This window comes from Cyclopterus lumpus, chromosome 3, assembly GCF_009769545.1.
Source record: "Cyclopterus lumpus isolate fCycLum1 chromosome 3, fCycLum1.pri, whole genome shotgun sequence".
Classification (NCBI taxonomy): Eukaryota; Metazoa; Chordata; class Actinopteri; order Perciformes; family Cyclopteridae; genus Cyclopterus; species Cyclopterus lumpus.
Window position 1 is genome coordinate 25,156,387 of NC_046968.1, and position 23,411 is coordinate 25,179,797.

Below are 23,411 nucleotides of genomic sequence, written 5' to 3' on the forward strand. Positions count from 1 at the left end.
AATTGTAAGGCGGGGTCGGACGGTGCTGCATGGCGGGAGGGAGGCAGCGGGACAGAGCAAAGGAGGGAGAGGTTATCCCTTCAGCTCGTATCTGTGTGTCCATCAACAGCAGGACAGCGGTGTGTTTGGCTCCTTTATCTGGATGGCCTGTTGAGCCGGGGGAGGGAGGAGGGGGCCCTTCATTCCAGAGGAGCGGGGGCGTTGCTTGCTGGTGAGGTGGGGGTGGGGCCTTAAGGAAACAAGCACTTGATGAAGGATGCGCGGACGGGTGATGGCTGCTCTTTTCCGTGGCACCTTTTGGTCGTCTTCGACGGACACGTCCCTCATTAATGCCGCACGTGACTCCTCTGAGCTCCTCTCCGCGTCCTCCTCTTACCTCTCACCTCCCCGATAAGGGAGCGAGGGTGGGTGGGGGCGGATGTACGCTCGTAGTGCCAACACATTTATCCGTGCTCGGGTAATGGGAGCAGGCGCAGCCACGGTCTCCCGTGGCAACGACCTCTGCAGAAGGTCAGCCCTTTAAAAAATGGGCCAAGAGTGAGCCAAATTCCGCGTGATAAAATAAGACACCTTTTTTTTAAAAAACACGATTAAGGGCGCCTAATGGAATCAGTATTGTTTCAGCTACAATTCAATTACCTGTAATGAAAAAGGGCTCGCTTCTCCAAGATAACCGCGAACAGGTGAAACGCACATGGGAAGCAGGAGAGACATGTGATCCACGGGAAGGGGAAGATGAAACGCTCGCATGCTGACCTGCAGGCTCTGCATTAGTCCAATATGGACACACAAGGTCGCCTCCTCCCTCACCCACGGCTCCCGGGAGCCACAGTCAACGAGACGTGGCGGCGTACTTGATTTTATTTTTATTTTTTTAAATGTACCTTTTTTTGTGATTTGACGCGGGACGATTGAGTGCAACCTTCTCGATGTTAAGAGTGATGGCATGTATTTTGTGGCTGTTCATCAAGCGGCTGTAAGCTCATTCTGTGACGAGCACATGCTCCGATGAATTATTCACGGTTTAAAGTCCCCCGGTATTTAGTTATTTAAAAGCGTTTTTAATTTGAAGCAGCAAAGTCCATACGTGTTGGCTTTCCGTCAGCAGGGACTCAGACAGCCGGTCTCAGCTGGGCTCCAGTCCCGGGTGTCCTCCTCTCCTTCCCTTGTCCGCATTGTGCCCACTCTGATCAATCCTCGGACTCAAAGCGAGCCAAGCTACCCCGGCATGTGGTCCGGCTGACGGTCCGATGCCAGCGGGATCCCATCCCGGAGCGCAGGGACCCGACAGTTGGGATCGGATGACAAAAGTCACCAAATCGCCTGCTTCCATCTTCTCAAATGATGATTCGCTGCCTTTTTATTAAAAAAAATGTTGTCTTACTTGTTGGTAAGTGGACTTCTTCATCCTTTTAAACATTGGAAGCTACCAATTAAGAGAATATTCTGCAGAGTTGAAAAAGAAAATAGTTGCAGCCTTACGTCCCAGTTTCTTATTAATTATTTTAAAAAAAGCAACCACTATAATCCCCTCTCGGAAGCGGACAAATGACCCCTGCTGTGTGGGTGTGGTTTCTGTCCGTATGGCTCGTAACAACTATTTACTTTTTTATACATTTTTTCTTTGTCCGTGTGAAGAAGAAGAGTGGAAAGAAAATCATCACATTTGTATCTCAGGTTTCATGGTTTTACTCGTTATAGCTTGCACAAATATATACATAATCGTTGTAGTTTGATTAAAGCTCCGTAGTAGATAATAAGCATTGGAAGTTGTATCCATGAGCAGTTTCTCAGCTAAGAAATGTACCCCATGTACAGCATGTACATGTAAAGTATGAAAAATATCATATTGCATACCGGAGCTGTATACTTGTGACTTGAGGCTTGAAGGCAAAAAGCTGAGGAGACTTTATTTTAGTCTCATAAATATTGAAAACTAGTGTCTTTTTGTAGCTCTGCTAAACTGTGATGAATAATTAATACCATAACCAGGATGTGCGTAACATCTCCATAAACTAATGCACACCTCTCGGTTGTAGCTGCGCCGCCGCAGAAAAGAAAATGGAGAAAGTCCCAAATTCAGACGAGAGAAATGCTCCTTTTTATTAAGAAGTTAGTCGATACATGAGCAGCTCTGTTTTTCGATCTTTCTGCAGCCGAGGAAATAATTCCGACCCTCAAATTACTTTATTTACGTGCTAGTTCCTTCTTTTAGTTATCAAAAGGGCTCCAAATATTTTTTTCAAACATTTAAGATTATGTTTTCATGTCTCTTTGTCTCGTATTAATTGATATAAATAACCAATATTTTATGCCGTCTGGGCTGTTTTAAGAAAGTGGAAAAAAAATGCCCTGACCGCTCACTGAAAGTCACCTTCCTGCAACCTGTGCGGAATAAATCACACACATTGAGTCGCCAATTGTTTCTTACGGATCGACGGCACACTTCCTCTTTGAATTGGAAATCTGGCCTGGCTTCTGCTCCTTGAGCGTTCCCATGGCAACAGCTGACCCTGACCTGTCATGTGTCCTTCTCCATCCGTCACCGCGGCGCCGCTCCTCTTGTCTGTTCGCCACAACAGGCAATCAGGCGCTGTCAGAGTGTCGACTGCGCTTCATCCCCACGTGTGTCGTTCCCCGCAAAGACACAATTGATCGTGTGTTTATTTCATTGGAGGTTCTTTTTTAAATTTTTCTTCTTACAACTATCACGCACAAAAGAAATCCGGCAATCAAAACGCGCTAGACTTGTCACACTCGTTCCGTGCACAATGGAGAGGCGGCGTGCCCGACGCTATGTTCAGAGCGGGCGCTTCTTCGCAGTGACTGTCCCCCCCGAAGTGCACGTTGTCGTGCACGTCTTCCTGGAGAAAAGAAAACGAAGCGAGTGAGAAATGTAGTAATCGGGCTGCCGGTGACTCCTCCTCCTCCTCCTCTAAACAGCAGCTGCGCCTCGATAGTCATAAATGTTTAGAAGGTGCAACATCTGCTCGGCACCCGGAGTGGTTCAGCAGCTAAAGATATCCCGCCTCCGGCTCGGAGCGATCAGAGACGTGGAGCCCTGCAGAGTTGGCGTAACGCACTTTAAAAGGTGTCTGTTGGCCGTGGATCAAAGCTCCATGCCAAGTTCCTGTCTGCGTCCTCTTTGTTCTTCCACGACGACGCATGATTTGTGTCTCTCTGCGTTGGTGAAATTGTACCAAATTGTTGTTGTCATTCTGCGACGCCCGGTTGTCTTCCAGGTGTTTCTTTTTTTTTTTTAACAGGGTGACTGGGTTACAAGGTTCACGATGCGCCCCTGCTGTCATTCCCCCCCCCCCCCCCGTCCGTGCCCATTTGTTGCCATTGTTCTGCACTCATTTCGTGGCGTTCGGGAGGTTCTGATGCGTTCTGCCGTCATGTCGTTTCGGTGTGTGTGCCTCAGGGTTATTATGGGAGGAAGCTGTTCTCTCTCTCTTTCTCTTTTTTTAGCTCTGTCGTAAACCGGTTTATGTCAACAGACAGCTGTTTGGATCAGACGGAAACTGAACATATTTGATGAATGAACATTTTTGACTAGTTTTATGGTCCCGGCATCCTTTTCTGTTGTGGGTGCCCCCCCCCCCCCCCCCCCCCCCCCTGTGTCGTCCTCCCTGTTGGTGCGAAAAAGACAAACACGTTTCATCACTTCCTCGCCGTGTCAGGCCTGTCAGGCTTCATCCATGATGCAGTGCCTCTGTGACTCCTTTTATTAGATTCCAACACACAGTCATTAATTAATCCTGTTTTCATTCTTGTCAATCTTGGGAGACCTCCCACCTGTAAGCCCCCCCACCCCGACAGGATTAAGGTTGCGGTTCCCCTTTTTAACTGTCGAGCAGGGGGGGGGGGGAAACATCTACGAGCTGACGAGACCCTCACAGCTCCTCTTGACTTTGTCTGGCATTGAAGCTGTAAACTCGTGCAGATCTGAACATGCAAGTGTGTGTGTGTGTGTATATATATGTGTATGTATTTTTAGATGAACACCCGCAGTCTCTCACAAATTGCTAGCTATGCATTTATGATATCTACAACTATCATGCCATGCAAAGTTTGTATTTAAACATTGAGGTTTTTCTTTGTGAAACACTTCAATCGGCCCTATTTTTTCCCCCCCACTACATCGTTGTATTAAAGTAAAACTCCCTCTTGGCGTAAGGATTTAAAGAATTCATGCTGTGGTTTTCCCTGCAACATGCGGAGCGGAGCCACTTTAGAACATAACTGAAGCGCAACCCATCAAAGCTAAACTCCACAGTAATCGAGGCTGCACTGGAGAGATAGAGTAATCTTTTCTTCTCTCGGTGCAATTAGCCCTGAAGTGGCTTTTTTTTATTTATTTGGAGCGATATCGGGTGAACAGTGTTGTCTTCATGCTTGGAGGGAATGCGTTTGACTGGGTTTTCGCAACGCAATTAAAGTTTGATAGCGAGAAATATCAGCGTCTGCCTCTTATGCAACCGATGGTTGTTTACTCTGCCTCTTGCATCAATGTCTTCGTAATCGCACATGACCAATGCTTTACCAACGGGAGATTTATTTCCTCCCGTTAAACCCTCTGAACATTTTTTTTTTTTTTTTTTTTTGGTCCAGCCAGCCGAGCTTTCGCAGAACCCCGGAAGGGAATCACGCCACCGGCATTTTTTTTCATATTTTCATCTTATAAAGTAAAAAAAACAACGTAAACCCTGAAATTGAATGCATGACACTCAAATAAGTGAAATATCTTTTTTTTCTTCTTTTTTTTTAATGAAAATCCTCATGACTGGTACAGAAGTGTCTAAATCTAAACACTTTCTCTTTTTTTCCCCTTTTTTTTAATATCTCACTCTAATTCATAACGCAATCAAACGCAACAACAACCCCACAATGAATCCCACTGCAGTGCAGTTGTAATAATGTAATATTCAGTGCTTGTCGACACCGTCAGAGGTGTTGATGTAACTCCTATTTATTTCTATATTGATATATTTTATATTGACTGCGATGCAATGAATAATTCACACGCGCACAGAATATGAAAGACGATACCAACACCCAACTTTACCTCTAATTAAAGGTTCAAAACTTTACGCATTGCAGTCCTAAATATTGGATCATATTTTACAGGTGTACCAAAATACTGATAACTCACTGTTTGAAAAAAAAAAAAAAAAAAAAATCCTCTTGAAATCCAATAAGGCGCGAGCGCGTTCCCGTTTTACTGCGAGACCATAACCTCGGGTACGTCGGCTGAATGGCACGACTTCCCGTAATGGAGGAATATTCTCCCCCCCCCCCCCCCAGAAGCTCTGAAACCTTCAATTAGGGAATTAATAATCACTTACGCAGCAGGAACAGAGGGAGAGGCACTGAACTGAATAAAGCACGCATTGTACATATTGTACAGGGAGATTTTACAGCAGAGGAAAATACATTTAGACCGTGGCTGAGCACACGGCTTCTCAAAGCCAATACATCCAATAGACATTGTCTATTGTCTGTTCTCCAGTCCAAGTCTCACATTGTCATTGCCATTGATGGGGATGTCTTCACACTGTAATGGACTCTTGGATCTAACACCTCACTGGATGAAATTGTTCTTTTTTTTTTTTTTTGGCTCTGCTCCCGTCTATTGAGATTCATAGAAGCGCTAACAATAGGGATGTCGTTCTGTCTTTGTGTGCACGAGGCGGAGCGGGGGGGGAGCAACACTGTAATAGATGTGTTGATAAGGAAAGACAATGTAGACCGGGAAGGATTATTGCGCTTTGAAGGAAAGCTCGACTCCCTTTTTAGACGGTCGTCCACTAACAAATATCAATTTGTAACAGTCGCTGCGTTCTAGGAATTATTCTGACCTGAAGGGCTTTAATCTACTTTCTTAGTGTACCCACTTTTCCTTCAACCTGACTTGTGTGCTTCAATTTCAGGTATTGATTCTCCCCCCCCCCCCCCCCCCCCCCCCCCCCAGAGGAAAGAGAGAGAGAGAAAATGATGGTTGATCACAACGAGAGTCCCAGTCGAGGCCGTGTTGCATTCTGCTCTACTGACTCTATCACTGGAGAAATTGGGATCTCGGGCTCTTTTGTGATGTATTTCTTCCCGCTGATTGTTCACGATTTGGAGAATGTCCAGAGAGGATGCCCTGCTCTTTGACTGCAAGGCACTAACACCGAAACCAAAACATTTACTGCCGAGTGTTCTCCCAATCGTTTCGCCAGCGAGCTTTTATTGTCGACGTGCCGGATAAAATCTCTCTCTCTCTTTATGTTCTCGGCGTTGCATTCAAGTACAACTGTATTTCAAACCACTGTTGGCAGGTGCCAGCAGGGGGCGTTAGCCGCAGCAGGGAAAAAGAAAAAAACCGCACGAGTGACTGGTCGGTCCAGTCCACGGAGTTGAGTAAGTTGTCACGTGCGTGGTTTTGGGTGGTATCCCATAATGCCTTTGGGCAGGACTCTTACAGCACGGGCACAGCGTGTTTTGTCTTTCTTACCGAGATCGACTTTTGACAACATTAGCAAGAAGTTTTATGTGTTTTTGCAGTTTACGTTGCCAAATTGTTCCAGTAGATAAAACAAAGGTTTGTGCAATGCATTTTTTATTTTTTTTATATATATATTATAATTTTTTTATCAGTTGACGCGTTCATATTTGTGCATTTGAAAGAATTAACATATAGACTGTTCCTATAGCGCCGGGCCTCCAGCATTTAATTTTCTATTCTTCCTCTTTGTGAATGCGGTTGTCGTGTCAGAGATAAAATACGAGCTACATTTCTGACCTGCTATGTTAAACATGGATTTTTATTATCACGCCTATAAATCATAAACTACTCCAGAGTTTTTGTTGACGTCACAATAAATACTTACATAATTGTGTTACACCCCGCTGGTAGCAATGTTTATGTTAAATCTACCGGTATTATTGTCCCTGATTAGTCACTTTGGGGTAATTCCTGAAACGCTTGAGATAAAGTGCAGCTGTCTCCGTTCAGACGTACTCAAGTTAGATCTCATCGGTCGGGTATAAACAGTTTCCAGGCTCAATGGAAAATATGAGCACGCGGTGTCCACTTTTTGTATTTTATTTTTTATTGCTTGACTTTTTTTTTTTCTTTTGCGTTCCAAATTTTTCACAGTGGAAAATGTGTTATTTTATGTCTCGGGTCCAAACGCAGCACTCCGTCAGGCTGCAACCATATAAGGAGGTCTGGCCCTCTGGGCCGACATGTAAGCCAGTTTCACTTTTTTTCCCTTAATTACTTAAAACCGACTGCTTGAAGAATCGGTAACATAGAGCGCCGTTGTTACTCTTGCAGCAGCCGGTTACTAATTCAGTTGAATCTGCAGGGAGATCCTTTAAAGCCGTCTGCATATTCCATTTAAGCTGCTCATTGTTATTCTACACCTGATTTTAATTAAGAATAGTAGAAACCCAACTGTGTGATTATTTAATTTTTTGAAGTGTGTGTGTGTGTGTGTGTGCGGTGGAGACGGTCGTTACGCCTGTTCGCCCGCTCTCTGCGGCTCGCTTCTCTCCTCGCGAATATTCCTGCGGTGATGGACGCGTCCATTTATTCACCCGAGTGAAATTAGCATTCCGGAGAATCGTGAGCTCTGCCGGCAAAGATCGATTGTCGGGTTTGGTGACTCTTCACAGAGGGAGGCATCTGGCAATCCGCTTTATTTTCCAAGAAGAACTGTTGTTTGGAGGCCACGGTGAGATCAGCAGTTGCATCACAAAAATACATCTAATTCATGCCGTTTGAAATGAGCAGAGAACCTGCTTTCCGTCAGCGTTTAACTGTTTTGACCACTGAGACGTTATTGCTCTCTTTGCAATCATCCGGTCCTCCTCGCGCTCCGGGAGGAGGAGTCTCTGCTCACGAGATGGTGCTGAGCAATGGAGCTGCCACGCGGTCGATTCCAGGGGAGAATTGTGATTAATTGCAATCGATAGTGCTGGCATCGACACTCGCCGGTTCCCATCTACAGTGCCACACACACACACATACACACGCGCGCGCTACACGTTTAGCTGGTTCACATAGCACGTGTGCACACACACACACTCATTTATATCGCGGATACGAGACATCTAACGTGAAGCATCCACTTCATTAACACCGGCCACATCTTGTACCGGCCGTGTGAGTTGGGGTGCACACGCACACGCACATGCACACACAAGATGTGATGACGGAAGGGGAACAAAGGATTTGTCGATTCGAGAGCTGGAAAGAACCGCTCGGCTCTGAACTGAACTTGTAAAAGGGCGTCTTTGTGTAACCGCCATCCCTCGTTGTGCCGGGGGTGTGGGGGGGGGGAGGGGGGCCAAATGTCAGGTCTCAAGCCTTTTACACAAAGCTGCGCCTCCATCTATCTATCTAGCCGTGTGTGTGTGTGTGTGTGTGTGTGTGTGATCTCCCAGAATTCCCCCTCATGTTGGCGAGACTGATTACCCAGACTGCACTACGGCTACTAATCATGAATTGTATCCTATTCAGCGTGGCGCTTGGGTGACTGTAATCTAAATGATTCAGTGGAGGCTTTTCTTCTACCCTGGCACGATTATACTGTAGGTGATTGGCAGCTTCCATACAAAAATATCAGCGCTGGAATCGGCTAAGCCCATATTAGCTGAACTATTGTGCCTCGGAGAAGCTGTGCGCGTTGGCCCGGACCAGAAGGGAATCTGTAGCTGTTTTTGGGGGGGGGGGGGCGGGCTTATCTTAAGGTGTGATTTACTCTGGAGCCATTTGAAGGGCTGTCTGTAGGCGAGAGTGGGGCGGGGGCAACGAGTCATCACTCAGCGAGTCGTCGGCATCACTTCCTGTTTAGAAAACATGGTTACAGCAGGCAAAAAGATGCATTAATAAACAGATTGACACACACACACACACACACACACACACACACACACACACACACAGGAGATAACCAGAACTCAAGAGGCCCTCCATGGAAATACCACATGAACATCATTTTTTTATTATAGATGGAGTGGCCTTTTTCAAAACGGCTCTTCCTCCTCCTCCTCTAATAAACCCACGAATAGCATTTGCGGTTCACACATTGTAAGTTGTTTTTCGTTGAAGCCGTTGTTTGCGAGTGTTGGTTTCAGATCAGCGGTTTTGGTACGCGGGGAAATAATTATTTAGCGTGGAGTTGATCGTCGGGGTGCGGCAGCACAAACAGCCCGTGGATCCAGACCTTTTTTAATTAGTGCTGTGTGTCTGTTGCGCTGCGTGGCAAATTAACATCCATCATATGTGTGTGTGTGTGTGTGTGTGTGTGTGTGTGTGTGTGGGGGGGGGGGGAGAAAGGTAGCATTTTTCTTGTGTCTTTTTCCCTCTTCTGAGCATCTATCCCGACGATGGATTGCGAGACGTCGCCTCCAGTGTTCTGTTGTGTTTTTCAGCTCTGAAAGATTAGACCAAATATACATCTGGTCATAGTTTAAAACAGATACTTTGTTAGTTTTGTGTAAATTCCCGAGCTGATTTGTTAAAGGTCCAAAGATCTGTTTGTTTTTGCAGGCTGGCTCACTAAAAGAATGGCTTGAATCTAACGGATTTCAAACAAAGCCTTGAAGGCATAACATCAGTAGCTGTTCTGTGTCAAAGGCCAGAATCGCCTTCTAGCCTTATAGAAGACAGTTTGGATAATGTTCTTCTTCCCACTGAAATGTAACACAAAAATCTTAATTATTCCGTTTTTCAAACATCTGCGTCTTGTCCGTTTTGTCTTTTTCAGGGATGCCGAGGTTCACCAGCCAGCCGTCGCCGGCCGCCGTGCATCTTGGGAACAACCAGGTGATGGCGTGCGAGGTCAACTCGGACCTGGTGCCCTTCACCAGGTGGGAGAAAGACCGCCTGCCGCTGGAGCCGAGCGCCAGGCTGGTCCAGCTGCCCAGCGGCGCCCTGGTGATCACCAACGCCACGGAGGCCGACGCCGGCCTTTACCGCTGTCTGGTGGAAAATGTGGGGTCGTCCAAGGCCAGTGACGAGGCCCAGCTCCAAGTGCTGCCAGGTAGCTTGAGGGAAATGTAGGAAATGTAGTCCAGGGATGAGTCCTAACACCTGGGAACGACACGCTTGTTAACGTGGTTAACACGAGCAACAGGGTATTCAGACGGCTTATTAAAGAAACACTGACATCGGGTTTCTGTGAAGCTTTTACGTGTCTTCAAAAAGACGGTTGCCGGCTAAATTGAGACTATAAAACAGCCTTGTTGTGTACACTCCTTGGGGTAGTTAGCTTTTAAAAAGCATACAAGTGGTACTCATATTGCTAAACAAAACTTCTAAGTATCATGTTCAGTGTCGGCCACGGAGCTTGTTTTCTGAATGAATCCCCTTTCCTAAACTGCCAGTGGGAAGGATCTGATTGGCTCTCGTGCGATGCTGACAACAAAACCACGACGCTTACCGGAATGGCTTCCGACGTGTCCGTTGTTATCTGGCAGTAAGATCGTCTTTTCCCCGGCTCGTCCTCACTAGACCCCTTCAATCAAAACATCGTCACACCCCTGATTACGCTGCAATTATGTTAGCGCTTGCGAATTGTTGAACCACTTGTGCAGTAAATTAAAAATCATAATGCAGTCCCGTGCCACATTTTGATTTAAAGTGGCACTCGCCGTCGTCTTTGGGGCCGCTCGCGAGCTCCAGCGCGGAGGAAATCTGCCCCGCGGTCGAGTGCCAGAAGGAAAGAGTGGGGAAGAACTCCCAGAGAGGTTATCGGCGATGCTGCAGTAACTCAGCTGTTGCTCAAAGGGGGGCTGGATTCCATTGTGGCAGAGCCCCCCCCCCCCCCCCTTCAGAAGTTTTATTTACTGAGTTGTTAAGCACCAGGCTCCTGGAAGCACAGAAAAGATATTGGAGGTCGTAAATCAGACTCCAACAAGACCCCAGTGGGGGTCTTTATCTCTGTGTGTCTCCTCCAAGTGTGTGTGTGTGTGTGTGTGTGTGTGTGTGTGTGTGTGTGTGTGTGTGTGTGTGTGTGTGTGTGTGTGTGTGTGTGTGTGTGTGTGTGTGTGTGTGTGTGTGTGTGTGTGTGTGTGTGTGTGTGTGTGTGTGTGTGTGTGTGTGTGTGTGTGTGTGTGTGTGTGTGTGTGTGTGTGTGTGTGTGTGTGTGTGTGTGTGTGTGTGTGTGTGTGTGTGTGTGTGTGTGTGTGTGTGTGTGTGTGTGTGTGTGTGTGTGTGTGTGTGTGTGTGTGTGTGTGTTGTGTTGGATTGGCTACAGGCTGGATGCATACGGAAGGAAAACTGATAAAGTTCTGTGAGGAAATTGCACGAGATTTAGTTTGGACGCAACCAGATGCTGAAGCGACAGAAATACAATTTTAGTGATTTGGTTTCTTTTGAAGTGGCAACAGTAGCATTTTGATCTAAGATTAACTGATTGTGTGTGTGTGTGTGTTCGCTGCGGTCACACGCTGCCAGTTAGTTGCAGCTGGAGTTCTACGGCATGCCTTTGAACTCCTAGAGAGCCGAGCGCTCGGCTGTCCCAGACGTCAACATGGACGTTATTCATCTGACCGTTCTTGGTGTCGGGAAGACATTCGTCCTTTATTTAGAAGTTTTTAAGACGGGATGACATAACCTTATTGTAAAGGTCGCTGCACTGCTTCACTTACTCACCCCCCCCCCCCCACCCCCCCACGGCCTTAACCCTGACTCCCTTCTTCTTCTTTCTCTCCCGTCCAAGAAACCGGAGAAGACAGGAAGCCGGAGCTCCTGGTGCAGCCCGCGTCGGTGACCAAGGCGGTGGGCGCCGGCGTGCTGCTGCCCTGCCTTGTCAGCGGGTTCCCCGTGCCGCACGTTCGCTGGATGTTTGGAGACAAGCTGCTCCAAGAAAGGTATGAGCCTGAACTCTTGACTGACTGTGGCTCGCCGTGTAGAAACCTTTTGGTGGTGCTACGAGAGAGAGAGAGAGAGAGAGAGAGAGAGAGAGAGAGAGAGAGAGAGAGAGAGAGAGAGAGAGAGAGAGAGAGAGAGAGAGAGAGAGAGAGAGAGAGAGAGAGAGAGAGAGAGAGAGAGAGAGAGAGAGAGAGAGAGAGAGAGAGAGAGAGAGAGAGAGAGAGAGAGAGAGAGAGAGAGAGAGAGAGAGAGAGAGAGAGAGAGAGAGAGAGAGAGAGAGAGAGAGAGAGAGAGAGAGAGAGAGAGAGAGAGAGAGAGAGAGAGAGAGAGAGAGAGAGAGAGAGAGAGAGAGATTCTCACCAATTACTTTGTTGGCCCTAAACCGTGTGTACCGGTGCTGCAGGATAAAAGCGTTGCAACTTTTGTGGGTCAACAGCAAAAAGCTTAAATGGGGCTCATTCATCTAAAGCCAAGCCCAGAATGGGATTTTTTATTTATTTTTTTCTACCTACAGTGAAATTAATTGTAAGGTCATCAAGGCCTCCGGTGTGGTGTGAGCTAGAATATAATTAGACCCGGCAACCTTCGGTTCCAAGCACGTTGCCATATCTCTGGGTAAAATCCCGTTAACACCTTTTGGAGGCCTTTCGAGAGTTCCCTCCGACCTCCAATGGGAGCCGGATTAAAAAAGGTTGTTAATCTACGTTGTATTCATGGAAAAACGCTCTCCAGCGAGCACACATGCCCCCCCCCCCTCCCCCTACAGGTAATTAGCAAGCGTATCCTGAACAACCAGGGGAGTCTTGAAGTGGACGTCCAAAACGGATTGTGTGGCGAATACATTACCGAGACTTTTCTTTTGATTTTTGAATACGACATTGACAATTAAAACGAAACTTTGTGTTTGTTCGTTTTTTACTCCTTGAGAGCGTCCCCGTCCCTCTCAGGCATTACATGAGAGATGGAAGAGCTGCTGTCAATTAAGAATCAGTGTGGCACACAGTCCAAAGGAGAGAGGGGGATGGGGTGATGGGGGGAGAATCTGCAAAGAGTGTCTAATTGGTCTTTTTGGTGCTGTGCACAAACGGGGCTTTTGAAAAGCGGCGTCGCCGAAACTGTAGACACGAGATGAAAGTTTATAAAGACGTGTCAAAGCCGCCAATTGAAGGCAGGGTGACTCGCTGACAGCCGGGATTATCACATCCAGCTTCTGCCACCGGGGCTTCGACATTGGTCCTGGTTTTTTTCTCTCTCTCTCTTTCTTTCTCTCTCTCTCTCTCTCTCTCTCTCTCTCTTTCTTTCTCTCAAGTCTGCGTTCACAGTAGCGAAGAGGCAGTTTTACTCCGAGACACGGTGAAAATTCAGGTGACTCAAATGAAAGTGCGGCATGAATCGCGGTGCTTTTTTCTTTTTCTTTCTGACAGTACAGGTGCTCGGATGTCTAATTCTCGGCCGTAATTCTTCTCTCGTCGTTCGGCTGACTGACTCCTCAGAAGTACTTGAGGATACTTTTTAAAAGGCACAGTGGAATCCTTCAAATGTCTCTTTTTTTTTTTTTTTTTATGTGCCATGGAAAGGATTTCCGTTAAAAGTGGGATTTCTGTCTCTGGGCTTTGAAGAGTCTCATTATTATTTTTTCTCCTCATAACCTGCCAGGAGACAGACATTGCCGTTTCTTTTGTATCACCTGTCCATATTGCCACGTCGGACTTACAGGATGCTCCGAAACTCTTTTGATGTCTGCGATGACAGAGGGAGGTTGGTTGGGGGGGGGGAGCAGAGCGAAGAACTGGAACCAAAACTTGGAACAGGTGGTTTTCTAACTCTCGGTTGTAGAGCATGTGATATCTCTCTGTTGTGTCCTGTGTGTATGCATGCGTACGTCTCCTCACAGCCACAATGCGCTCGTCTTTTGAGCCGCTCGTCACGCTCATAAATCCTCGCTGTGACCGGACACTGACGAGTGTTTATGAATGGGAGCATATTTTTTATGAATGGAAGTGAACCTGGAACCGCTGCGCGTCACTCAAAACGGGGAAGGAGGACAAATTCATTGGCATATAATCAAAAAACGTTGATTGCCTTCCACTGTGATCCTTATCGGGTTGATATTGTGTGGTCTGATCCCAGTATTTGATCTATTAATAATCCCAAAGTGGTCGATGCGTCTGTGGTTGTTGTGCATGTGGATGCATCTTTGCCAACATCTCCTACGTGCTCACTAGCGACGTGTACGGCTCGACATGCTTCCCCGTACTTCCACTTCGGCTTCCACATTTATGCCCATAAACTGCAAAAATTGTCCATACCTGTTTGTTTTTTTAATCCGCACATATCATTTCTCCCCAGACGCGTCGGGGATGCTACGCAGACCATCTGTCACGTGCTCTCTCTCTCTCTCTCTCTCTCTCTCTCTCTCTCTCTCTCTCTCTCTCTCTCTCTCTCTCTCTCGTGTGAAATTATTCATCTCGAGCATACATCCACAACCTTTGAATGAACGATCGCTAACGCCGTATCAATTACGCCGCTTGTGTATTCACCGGATCCGAGCCTCAAATTCATTTAGGCTCCGAGCAAAGACGTCTCTGACCGAGGACGCCCAAGCTCGCTGCTTATTCTGATTTTTAAAGCTCCGCGGCACCGCAGCCCGAATGTGTAACTCCGGGAAGCTGTTCAGTCGACGATGTTGAAAACGCGCATCTCGGGGCGACGCAGGGTTTCATCTCGCACACGGCGGTCCTGATGACACTCATGAAACGGGCAGTCGTCTTTTGTTCTTGGGAGTATCGCTCCACCACCTAATAGAATCCTCCAGCAGTCAATAAAATAAAACCGGATGAATTATGGATATCCGCGAGCAACGGGGAATTGACAGAGCATGTAAATGACCCCCTCCCGCCCCCACCAGCCGAAGCCTCCAAGCCATCCGTCTCCTCGTCTTCATTTAAATATGATTGTATATATTGCACTTCCTTGTGTACAGAGAGGAAGCATGGGGAGGGAAATTTGTTTTGCAATTGGACTATTATTGGACTGCAGTGTAACCCTCTTTCCTTATATGACACACACGCACACGCACTACATTATTCACTCGCTTGCTGTTTTCAGGGTGAGAGAAGAAAATGGAATACAAATGCACACGACATCACATACAAATGCGTAGGCACACATCTGTCCATGGGGAGTCTTGAAATGAAAATGAAAATGGGCTTTTAACCATATTGCCCACGACGCCATATGTTTCACAATAAGAGCTCAAAAAAAATGTCAGCGTTGGAGGTTTAAATCCAAATCCTGCTAGTTTTAGCATGGCCCAGCTCATCCAAGCTAACAATCCTCCTAATGCAATCATCCATAATTGGCTGTAGTCTTAAAAAGTGACACTCGGATATTGAGAAGACTATTTTTAAACGTGATCATACATTGATTTACATAAATGGGAGAATTGCTTAAATTTCCTTTTTGTGTGCGACATTCTTTCTAATACACTCATCTTTGCGTCAAAGTGAGGCCGGTTTGGTCCAACGGGCTACATTCCTGCTAACTAACAAATATTTGCATTAAAATAAGACTTTAAAGTAAGCTTCCAGAACTAGTAATAATCAATATATTGTTGTACTACTCTGGGCTGCAGCAATATGGGAAGGTTTCCATAGGCTGAAGCTTTAAGGGGGCACACAATTAACCCAAAAGTAAAGCCAAAACATCTTGATCGCTGGCTGGCGGATGGTTATTTATGTTATTTATGTAGGAAGCGTAGCCAAAAACAGTGCTTGTGATTTAATTGTGATTTAATAGTGCAGCCCTGTACTCAGAACTTTAACCTGCGTCCTTTTTTTAAGTGCAGTTGCGTTGTTAACGCCCACACCGTCAGCTGCTGTCATTGATCTTTTTAAATCCCCACCTTTTTTTTGGGGAGGGTTGCAACCGCTCCTGCTCCTGCAGTAAAGATCCAACCTCTCGGCGTTAATGGGCCTCTGAGCTTCACTCGCTCCTCTCCTCGGAGTGACTATTAGCGAGGTTAATGGCAAATGTCCTCCTCCCGCAAACAGCAGCAGTACTTAGTGGCGTTTCAGATGTCATCGGGAAGCTCGCACTCGGCTGACGAATACCGCGGGAGTACAAAGACTTCTGCCTGAGGTGGAGTATCGGAGGATTGTGATTTTTCTTTTCATCTAAATGTCAGAATGCGTGAGTATGGAAGCGCTCTCCCCCGGCCACTTTATTAGGTACACCTTTTTTGAAATCAAATGTATTCCAGTAAAACAGTTCTGCACATATTATTCCTCCTAATGAAGCTTGACTTGAGGTAGCAATGTACTAGACCCCAAACACCTGGAAACACCTCTTTTATATAATACAGTCCAATACAACCTCAATAATAAACATATAGTCAAGTTAATGCATCTAAAAAAACAAGCAGCATTATTTTTTTTTCAAAGGTAGAATTCACGTCTGAGCTTTTGCTTTGGATTGCATCAATATTTTACAGGTGACCTGTATAAAGTGTGCATTAAAAGTGGCGTTCAAGAAAGGGTTAAGGATCCATGTGCGTATTAATAGAAACTCTCCTCCTCCGCGCGTTCCACCTCCATTGAGAGAGTTTGGCATGTTAGAGTACCGGAGGTGTCCACCGGCCCACCTGTGCATCCTTTCAGATGCACAGGTGGGCCCATATGTTCTGGTGAGGAAACTCCCATTTCTTCAACACTGGGTGAAATGATGGATGGCAGCAGCAGAGCGGGTTTAAGGTAATCGAGTGGTTCTGCCAGCATGTGGGCCGAGAAAACAAGACGAGCAACACGGTGTTCTGGCAGCGGAGCGCGGGAAAAGCCTCCTTTTTTTTAGGATGTCTCTGTCTCCAGCACAACACACACACACACACACACAGTACTGTGTGTGGCATCATCAGTTCAAGTAGACCTGACAATCTGGGCACCTGTCTTTCACAGCATAAAATGACTCACCTGCAGGCTTCATCAGGGCTCTTCCCCAGACATTATGTGGATATATATATATATATATATATATATATATATATATATATATATATATATATATATATATATATATATATATATATATATATATATATATATATATATATATATACACACACACATACTATTAATACGCTTCATAATCCGATGGAGTGCTGGGGGTTCATGTTGTCGTCGAGCGCCCTCGCCGGCCCACCGGAGCCCCCTGAAAGCATATCATGCGAGTTATGGACGGCAGGCTTCATTGTAATATGCACAAATCAAACGGTATAAAGTCAGGTCGGCGAGAGCTGTTTTAGTCTCGAGGGTCTTTGCCGCTCTCCATTACGAGCCCGAGGAAAACAAAACCATTTTCATGGCTGAGTCACTCGAGAAGCTGTCGGCACCGGGGTTTTTATTCTCACCGTATTTCCCCAAACTCAGTCATGTATCTCCTTCGAATGTCTGAATTATTTCTTCTCTCGTTTCGTGGATGGTGGAGGGGGCTCGTAGACCAAGAACGTAGGGAGGAACAAGTGGAGGGAGCAGAAATAAACATGCCCAGAGAGAAAAGTAATGAAGACAAACAAAGACAAGTTTAGAGAGTGCCACTCTCTCCACCTGCCTCCCTTCTTGTGCCCCACGACCCCCACGACCCCCACAACCCCCACCCTGGCACAGCACCACTGGTAGTTCTGTGCCCATTCTTCCCCTCGCCCGGTTGTACTGACCTTGCTGCCACTCTGTGTTACGGAAGGCTGAGTCACCACTCACACATGCCAAATGTGTGTGTGTGTGTGTGTGTGTGTGTCTCTCTCCCTTCTCTGAGGTCTTGCTGCCACCGCCTCCGAAAGCCAAACGGCAGTGCAGGCGACAAGATTGTGTTGGAGACCTATTTCATGTTGACAGGACATTGTCAACACCTCCTTTTTTTTTTTTCTCTCTCTCTTTACACACACACACACACACACACACACAAGAGGATGAGAAGGAGGAGGATGTTGTGGACTTCACAGCGACGTCGTATGTCCTCCTTTTTGCACCGCACGACATTGTGTAAAGTTGTAGCTGCTGGAAGAGGAATTATTAGAAACGAGGCCAATTAGCGCCGACGCGCCTCGTCTGCCCGACACGTTCAACCCCCCCCCCCCCATCCCATCTTTTTTCACGGTGCATTCGGCGATGTGAGTGTGAGTGCACCGGGCGCATCTGCTGTTTGGTGACAAGAAGGTGGCGTCGGGCGAGATAATTTAGCAGCTCTTTTGTAGGTGAACGCAGATGACGTGGTTTTAATTAGCCGCGTGTCTCACCGAGGACCTGCAGCTAATATCCTTCACGTCCTTGCAGCAGACACAAAACGCTCCCTCACAACAGCCCATTCATCTCCCTCCCCCACGGTCTCCTGAAGAAGAAGAAGAAGAAGAAGAAGAAGAAGAAGAAGAAGAAGAAGAAGAAGAAGAAAAGAAGTAACGCATTCTTTGTTCCGCCGAGCACTTTAGCTGTGAGATTGACTTTGCTTTGAACGGGAATGAGAACGCTCGCCGGTGGTTTGATGTGTTCCTCCTTTCAAGTACAAGAGAAAAGGCGTCAAATGCTCCTTTTTTTTTTTTTTTTTTTCTTTTCAGACGTGGCGCATGCGGCACTAAAGGCCGAGAGTGTGAATAGTTGTCCTGGTGAGGCTGTGATATAAGTGCGTGAGCGGCGTCTCTTCAGGGACATTTCTCATTCAGCGGGGATTTGACATGCGGGGCCTCTCAGCCTTTCTCTCTGCGATGTGGCGAATGCACAGAATGGCGTTTCCCGTGGCTCTGCGTACTGCGCCGCCGTCTCGGGGCTTATTATGTATGTTTCTCCGTCAGACTTCCTGCTGAGTCTTTCTTTATTCTACAATCTCCTGAAACGGCCGAGTTTCTTTTAGATCTGTTTTTTTTTTTTGACTTCCCTGTTTTCCCGTCTTGGTGCTTTTGCCCTGCTCGTTTGTCTGCAGGTCAAACAAACGGGTCTCACTCCGCTTGAGTGCAGTAGAGATTGGTTGACGACTTCGAGACATCCCATCATGACCTGCCACTCGAACATTATTGTAGAGTGCAAGTTTTTTTTGCATTACAGCTAGGGAACTTCTCTTTACATCCCGACAGCAATCAATAAATCAAATGCTCTGATAAAAAAAAAAAAAAAGAAAGAGGGGAGAAAATTAGAATCTGGTGTATGTTGCCACATGCTGAGCGTCACCGGAGTCGACCACAAGCTGCAGCGAACACGACAGGGTACTAAAATAATATAGCCGTGTTCATTGTTCACGTTCAAATTCAAATTTTTTGGACGACGGCCTGCTGTCAGTGTTGTCGACTTGGCAACTTTCTCGTTGCATTCAGTGACTTTTGGAGCCGCTTTCGATGGAAAAGAGTTGGTGAGGACGGAACCGGGGGTGTTTGGGGTTGTTTGGTTTGCTAACATGGCGCTTGCTCTTCCTGGCCTTCTACCAGTGTGGCTGACCACAGCTTCGGTGTGAGGCAGAGGAATCGCTACAATGGTTTCAAAACCGGGATTGTGTGTAAACAGTGACTTTAACCTTTCACCTTTCATAGCACAGTGCGGGCCAGTGTGAGAGCGCTTTTAGGGACTGCCGGCTGCCATCGGGGAGGAAAATGTACAAAAGCTGCGATCCGTAATCGCATCATTTCGTCCACCCTAGCTTCTAATTCTTCAGTCCCCGACAGTTTCCCCGTATGTGACGGGGGAAGCCTCTCTCTCACGTGGGCTCACCGTTAAGCTTTCACGTTGGCTGCGAGTTCGCGCTGAAGTCCGTTTCATCCCGACGATTCAAGCGAAGCGGGGATGCGATGCTGGTGACAGCAGGTCGAGTGCCACTCGAATGCTCCACTCCACTCCGGCACAGACAGACGGGGCAGATGGTCACGAAGGCCGGCGCTGCCAAAACCCCGAGCTAGTCTGGGGGGGGGGAGAGAGAGAGAAGAGAAGAGAGAGGACCAGGAGCTTGTGTGGCAGCTCGAGCTACTCAGCAGTTTGTTTAAAGCTAAATCAACCTGCAGCGCCGAGTGGTTTTCCTCTCTTTACCTCGGCATGTATCCTGCGCAAAAACCCATAATGCACTGGTCTTTCTTTCCTCCGTAGCATCTCACTCGCTGTGCCCCCCCCCCCCCTCCCCCTCCTTTTGAATCTTTATCTTCCCCAGCCGACCTGCTGCTGCCGCCGCGTCTCTCCCTGCGTCTCGGTTTCTTTCTCTCTGAATGCAGAGATCCCAGTGAGCTATTGATTTGTGTTTTCTCCCCTCTCAGCCGCCTCTTACTCCCAAGCTCCAGTGGTTGTTGATTCAAGCCAGGGCTTTGCTACAGACGGCTTGCTGTTGGGGGGGGGGGGATATCAAAGTTAGGACTGTTTTTAAAATGGAGGCGGGTCACTGGTTCAAAAAGAGGCTGCGCAAATAGACGTGTGGTTTATATTTTTGGATTGGGCGTGAATAGAAATTAGAGTGATGAATATTTACTGAAGCGCCGGATGGAAAGCGTGACTCTGATGTTGCACTCTTAACGCCTGCCTCCGGGTGTTGCAGTTGATCTTTTCTACACGAAAAAAACATGAATTTTCGTAATCATTTAACTGAGGGGACAAACTGAGGCAACAGTATTTGTGGAGCACGAGAGGAGAAGGAAAATACATACAAATGTTGAGCTCGTGCAGTGCGAATAATCGCGTCTCCTCGATGTCGGATCGCCGTGTCGTCGCTCACCCCAGTTAATGAACAGCTGATGGAGAGAAAGGAAACATTTGTTCAGGCGATGTGACGCTGTGCAGAGCACAAGCCCCAGCTGTAGCTGCAATATGACTCCGTTCAGTGCATGCTCTCTCTACAAGTATTCGTTTAGGTCACAAGTTTACCAAATTCTCCAGCTGCCCATAAATCCCCATTCTTAAGACGAATTGTAAATGTGCCTCTTTTTTTTCCAGATCTTTTTTTTTTTTTATTCTTTTTATTCAAAGAGTTGGTAAACGGTGTGACACATGTGGCGTCTCCCTCCCGGCTAGTAGGTGAACCTTGACTTGATGAGCCGGAAGGGAGCATGCTTCACGGAAGTTAAACATTTTGTAAAAAGATGTTGAGGCCTGAGGTCTTCTGCATATGATGTGGAAAAGCCCTCAAAGGTCCTTTTAATGCTGTTCAATAAAAAAATAAAAAGGAATCATGAGGAAAGACTGATTTTCTCCCTTTTCTTCCCCACTTTCTCTCTCTCCCCGTCTCCAGCGAGGGTCGAGTGGAGCTGCTGGGAGGAGGCAGCGTCCAGATCTCCAATCTCACGGAGGAGGACGCCGGCGTCTACACCTGCATGGCGGACGCCGCCAACGCAACCGTCGAAGCCCAGGCCCAACTCTCCATACAAGGTACCGCCAGACAACCCACGCTTTCCTGTCGAGGGAACCCGAGGAAAATCGTAAAAACATTTTTTTTTTTAGGGGTATAACTCAGGAACTGTTATACTATACGGGCTGAAATTAAAGCAGAGACTGGCGATTAGGGAGGAGCGGTGGCGAGTGATGTGCCGCTTGCTTCGGTGAGTGCTGAAAACGGTCTCATTCCATCTGATTATGTTTGGGAATGAGCTCATTAAACGTCTTTTTTAGGAGGCTGGAACAAAAGCCCCTGACGATGGGTTTTCCTGCATGCAAACCATGTAGCGGTGCACAGGCAGACATTGAGGGGCACTGCACGCCATGAAAAATGATATGTTTTGCTAGATATAGAGGCGGTGTTGACAGTGAGTGATGTATTCGGCATGAGTAGGGGATATGTGGCATATGGAGTGTGTGTGTGTGTGCCTGTTTATGTCTGCGCTGTCGCATAACTCGTCTTCACACGGGAACAACAGACAGATTTGAGCTGCCGGCAGGTGAAAAAGACAAGAGCTAGAATTAGAAGAGACTTTTTATAGATACCAGGCGACGTGGTGAGAAGGCGCACATGCAGTTTTCACACCTGCAACAGAAGCACCGCGCAGGGTCTCTTCCCAAAATGCATTACTTCAGACTATTCACAAATATTAAGTAAATAATTGTGTGTTTTTTGTGTATCGCATATTCATGTTTCTATCCTGAAACGTTTTTTCTGGGGGGCTTCAGGTATAAAAAGGCATTCGTTTTACATCTAATTTTAGGTTTAAAAAAAAAAAAAGACACCAGACTGCCGATTCTCTGCTTTTTATCACTCAAAATTCACAGTTTAGACATATTCATTTTGAGACACATTATTATTTTTTTTATATCAGCTTTAATTATCACACTTCCACGCGCAACAGCTGCTATTTCCCAAGTGAGTGCTGACTAATCTTCGCTTTCAAAATCTTACTTACTTTAAGTCGAAGCCTAATTTGTGCAAGACTGGTGTAAAATAAATACACATGTCGGTACTCGTGCCATGGTGGCTTTTCTCTAACTGGTCTTTGATGACGTCCTTATTCCAAAAGCACAAAAACAACCTACTTAATGTGAATTAACACATGCAAGAAGCTCAATCACAGCGTGACGGTTTATGCACAGGTAAGCTATAATTTATAGGAGCACAAACAATAAATAAGGCAAACTTCATGTCGGTGGTACATCTACTTTTTTTTTTTTTTTTACCGAGCCCATCCAATCACGAAGAAGAGGAGGCGGGGCAGACACCAACCGTCACATCCCACATGTGGGCCACAAGAGCAGAACGACGGCCATGAAAACTTCATACCGAGTGATCCTAACTTCTATGGCGCAAATCTGGATAGATTAAGCAATAATATCGCGCTGTTGAGACGATTTATTAATCAAATTATTTTACAATGACAGCCCTGGTGGAACAGTAGTTATCAAAAGGCCCATCCATCTTAACAATGCAGAAATAATGTACAGCTCTATCAAAGTATTTGTCAGATATCCACTCGATATCCCATGAATAAACATAAACATCCCACCAATTCACATAAAACCTCCGTGACACGCTTCTTTCGACACACCCATGGTAATTGCGTCGTAATTACTGTTGTCGGACTTTGTCATGTGTGCTTTTCCCAGGTGGAGCAACAGGATTCGGTGTGGAATGAATGGAGGGGGGAGGGGGGGCGGGGGGGAGGGGGGTGCACCCCGAGGCTCATTCCCCGCTACACTGCATTTCACACACGGCCGCATCCTGCTATGACTCCATCTCTTTCCTTCCCCCAAATGCCTTCATCAGCCCTCCGCCACACTTTCATCATTTCCCGTCGCTCACAGTCGACCGTCATGTGGACGTCTGACTTCACTCGTCCACCAGTCTCTCACCCGAACCCCCCCCCGCACCCCCCCCGCCGGCCCTCACCTCCAATATGACAAGATTTTTCGGGGATTGATTGACCGGCGCTCTCATTGTCGAAAGGCATCCGTCACTGTAACGCCCTGAAACTGTTTGATTAAATCCCACGCTGGAGACCCGCGGCCCTAATTGCATTTGCGTTATTCCAGATTCGTGAAGAAACCGGATCGTGACATTGATTTGCTCCCTTGACAACAGAAGTGACACTTGAAAGGTCAATTGA

At 46.8% G+C, this 23,411-nt stretch overlaps 1 protein-coding gene across 3 annotated transcripts in view; it reads left to right on the plus strand.

The window, feature by feature from the left end:
• Window positions 1–23,411, plus strand: part of neo1a (neogenin 1a) — a 132,805-nt gene that overhangs the window by 58,612 nt on the left and 50,782 nt on the right. For all 3 annotated transcript variants that reach the window (XM_034529508.1, XM_034529509.1, XM_034529510.1), the window contains exons 3-5: window positions 9,762–10,037; window positions 11,718–11,868; window positions 21,113–21,249. In XM_034529508.1, the coding sequence (XP_034385399.1) occupies window positions 9,762–10,037; window positions 11,718–11,868; window positions 21,113–21,249 (564 nt within the window). The remainder of the gene's footprint in view (window positions 1–9,761; window positions 10,038–11,717; window positions 11,869–21,112; window positions 21,250–23,411) is intronic.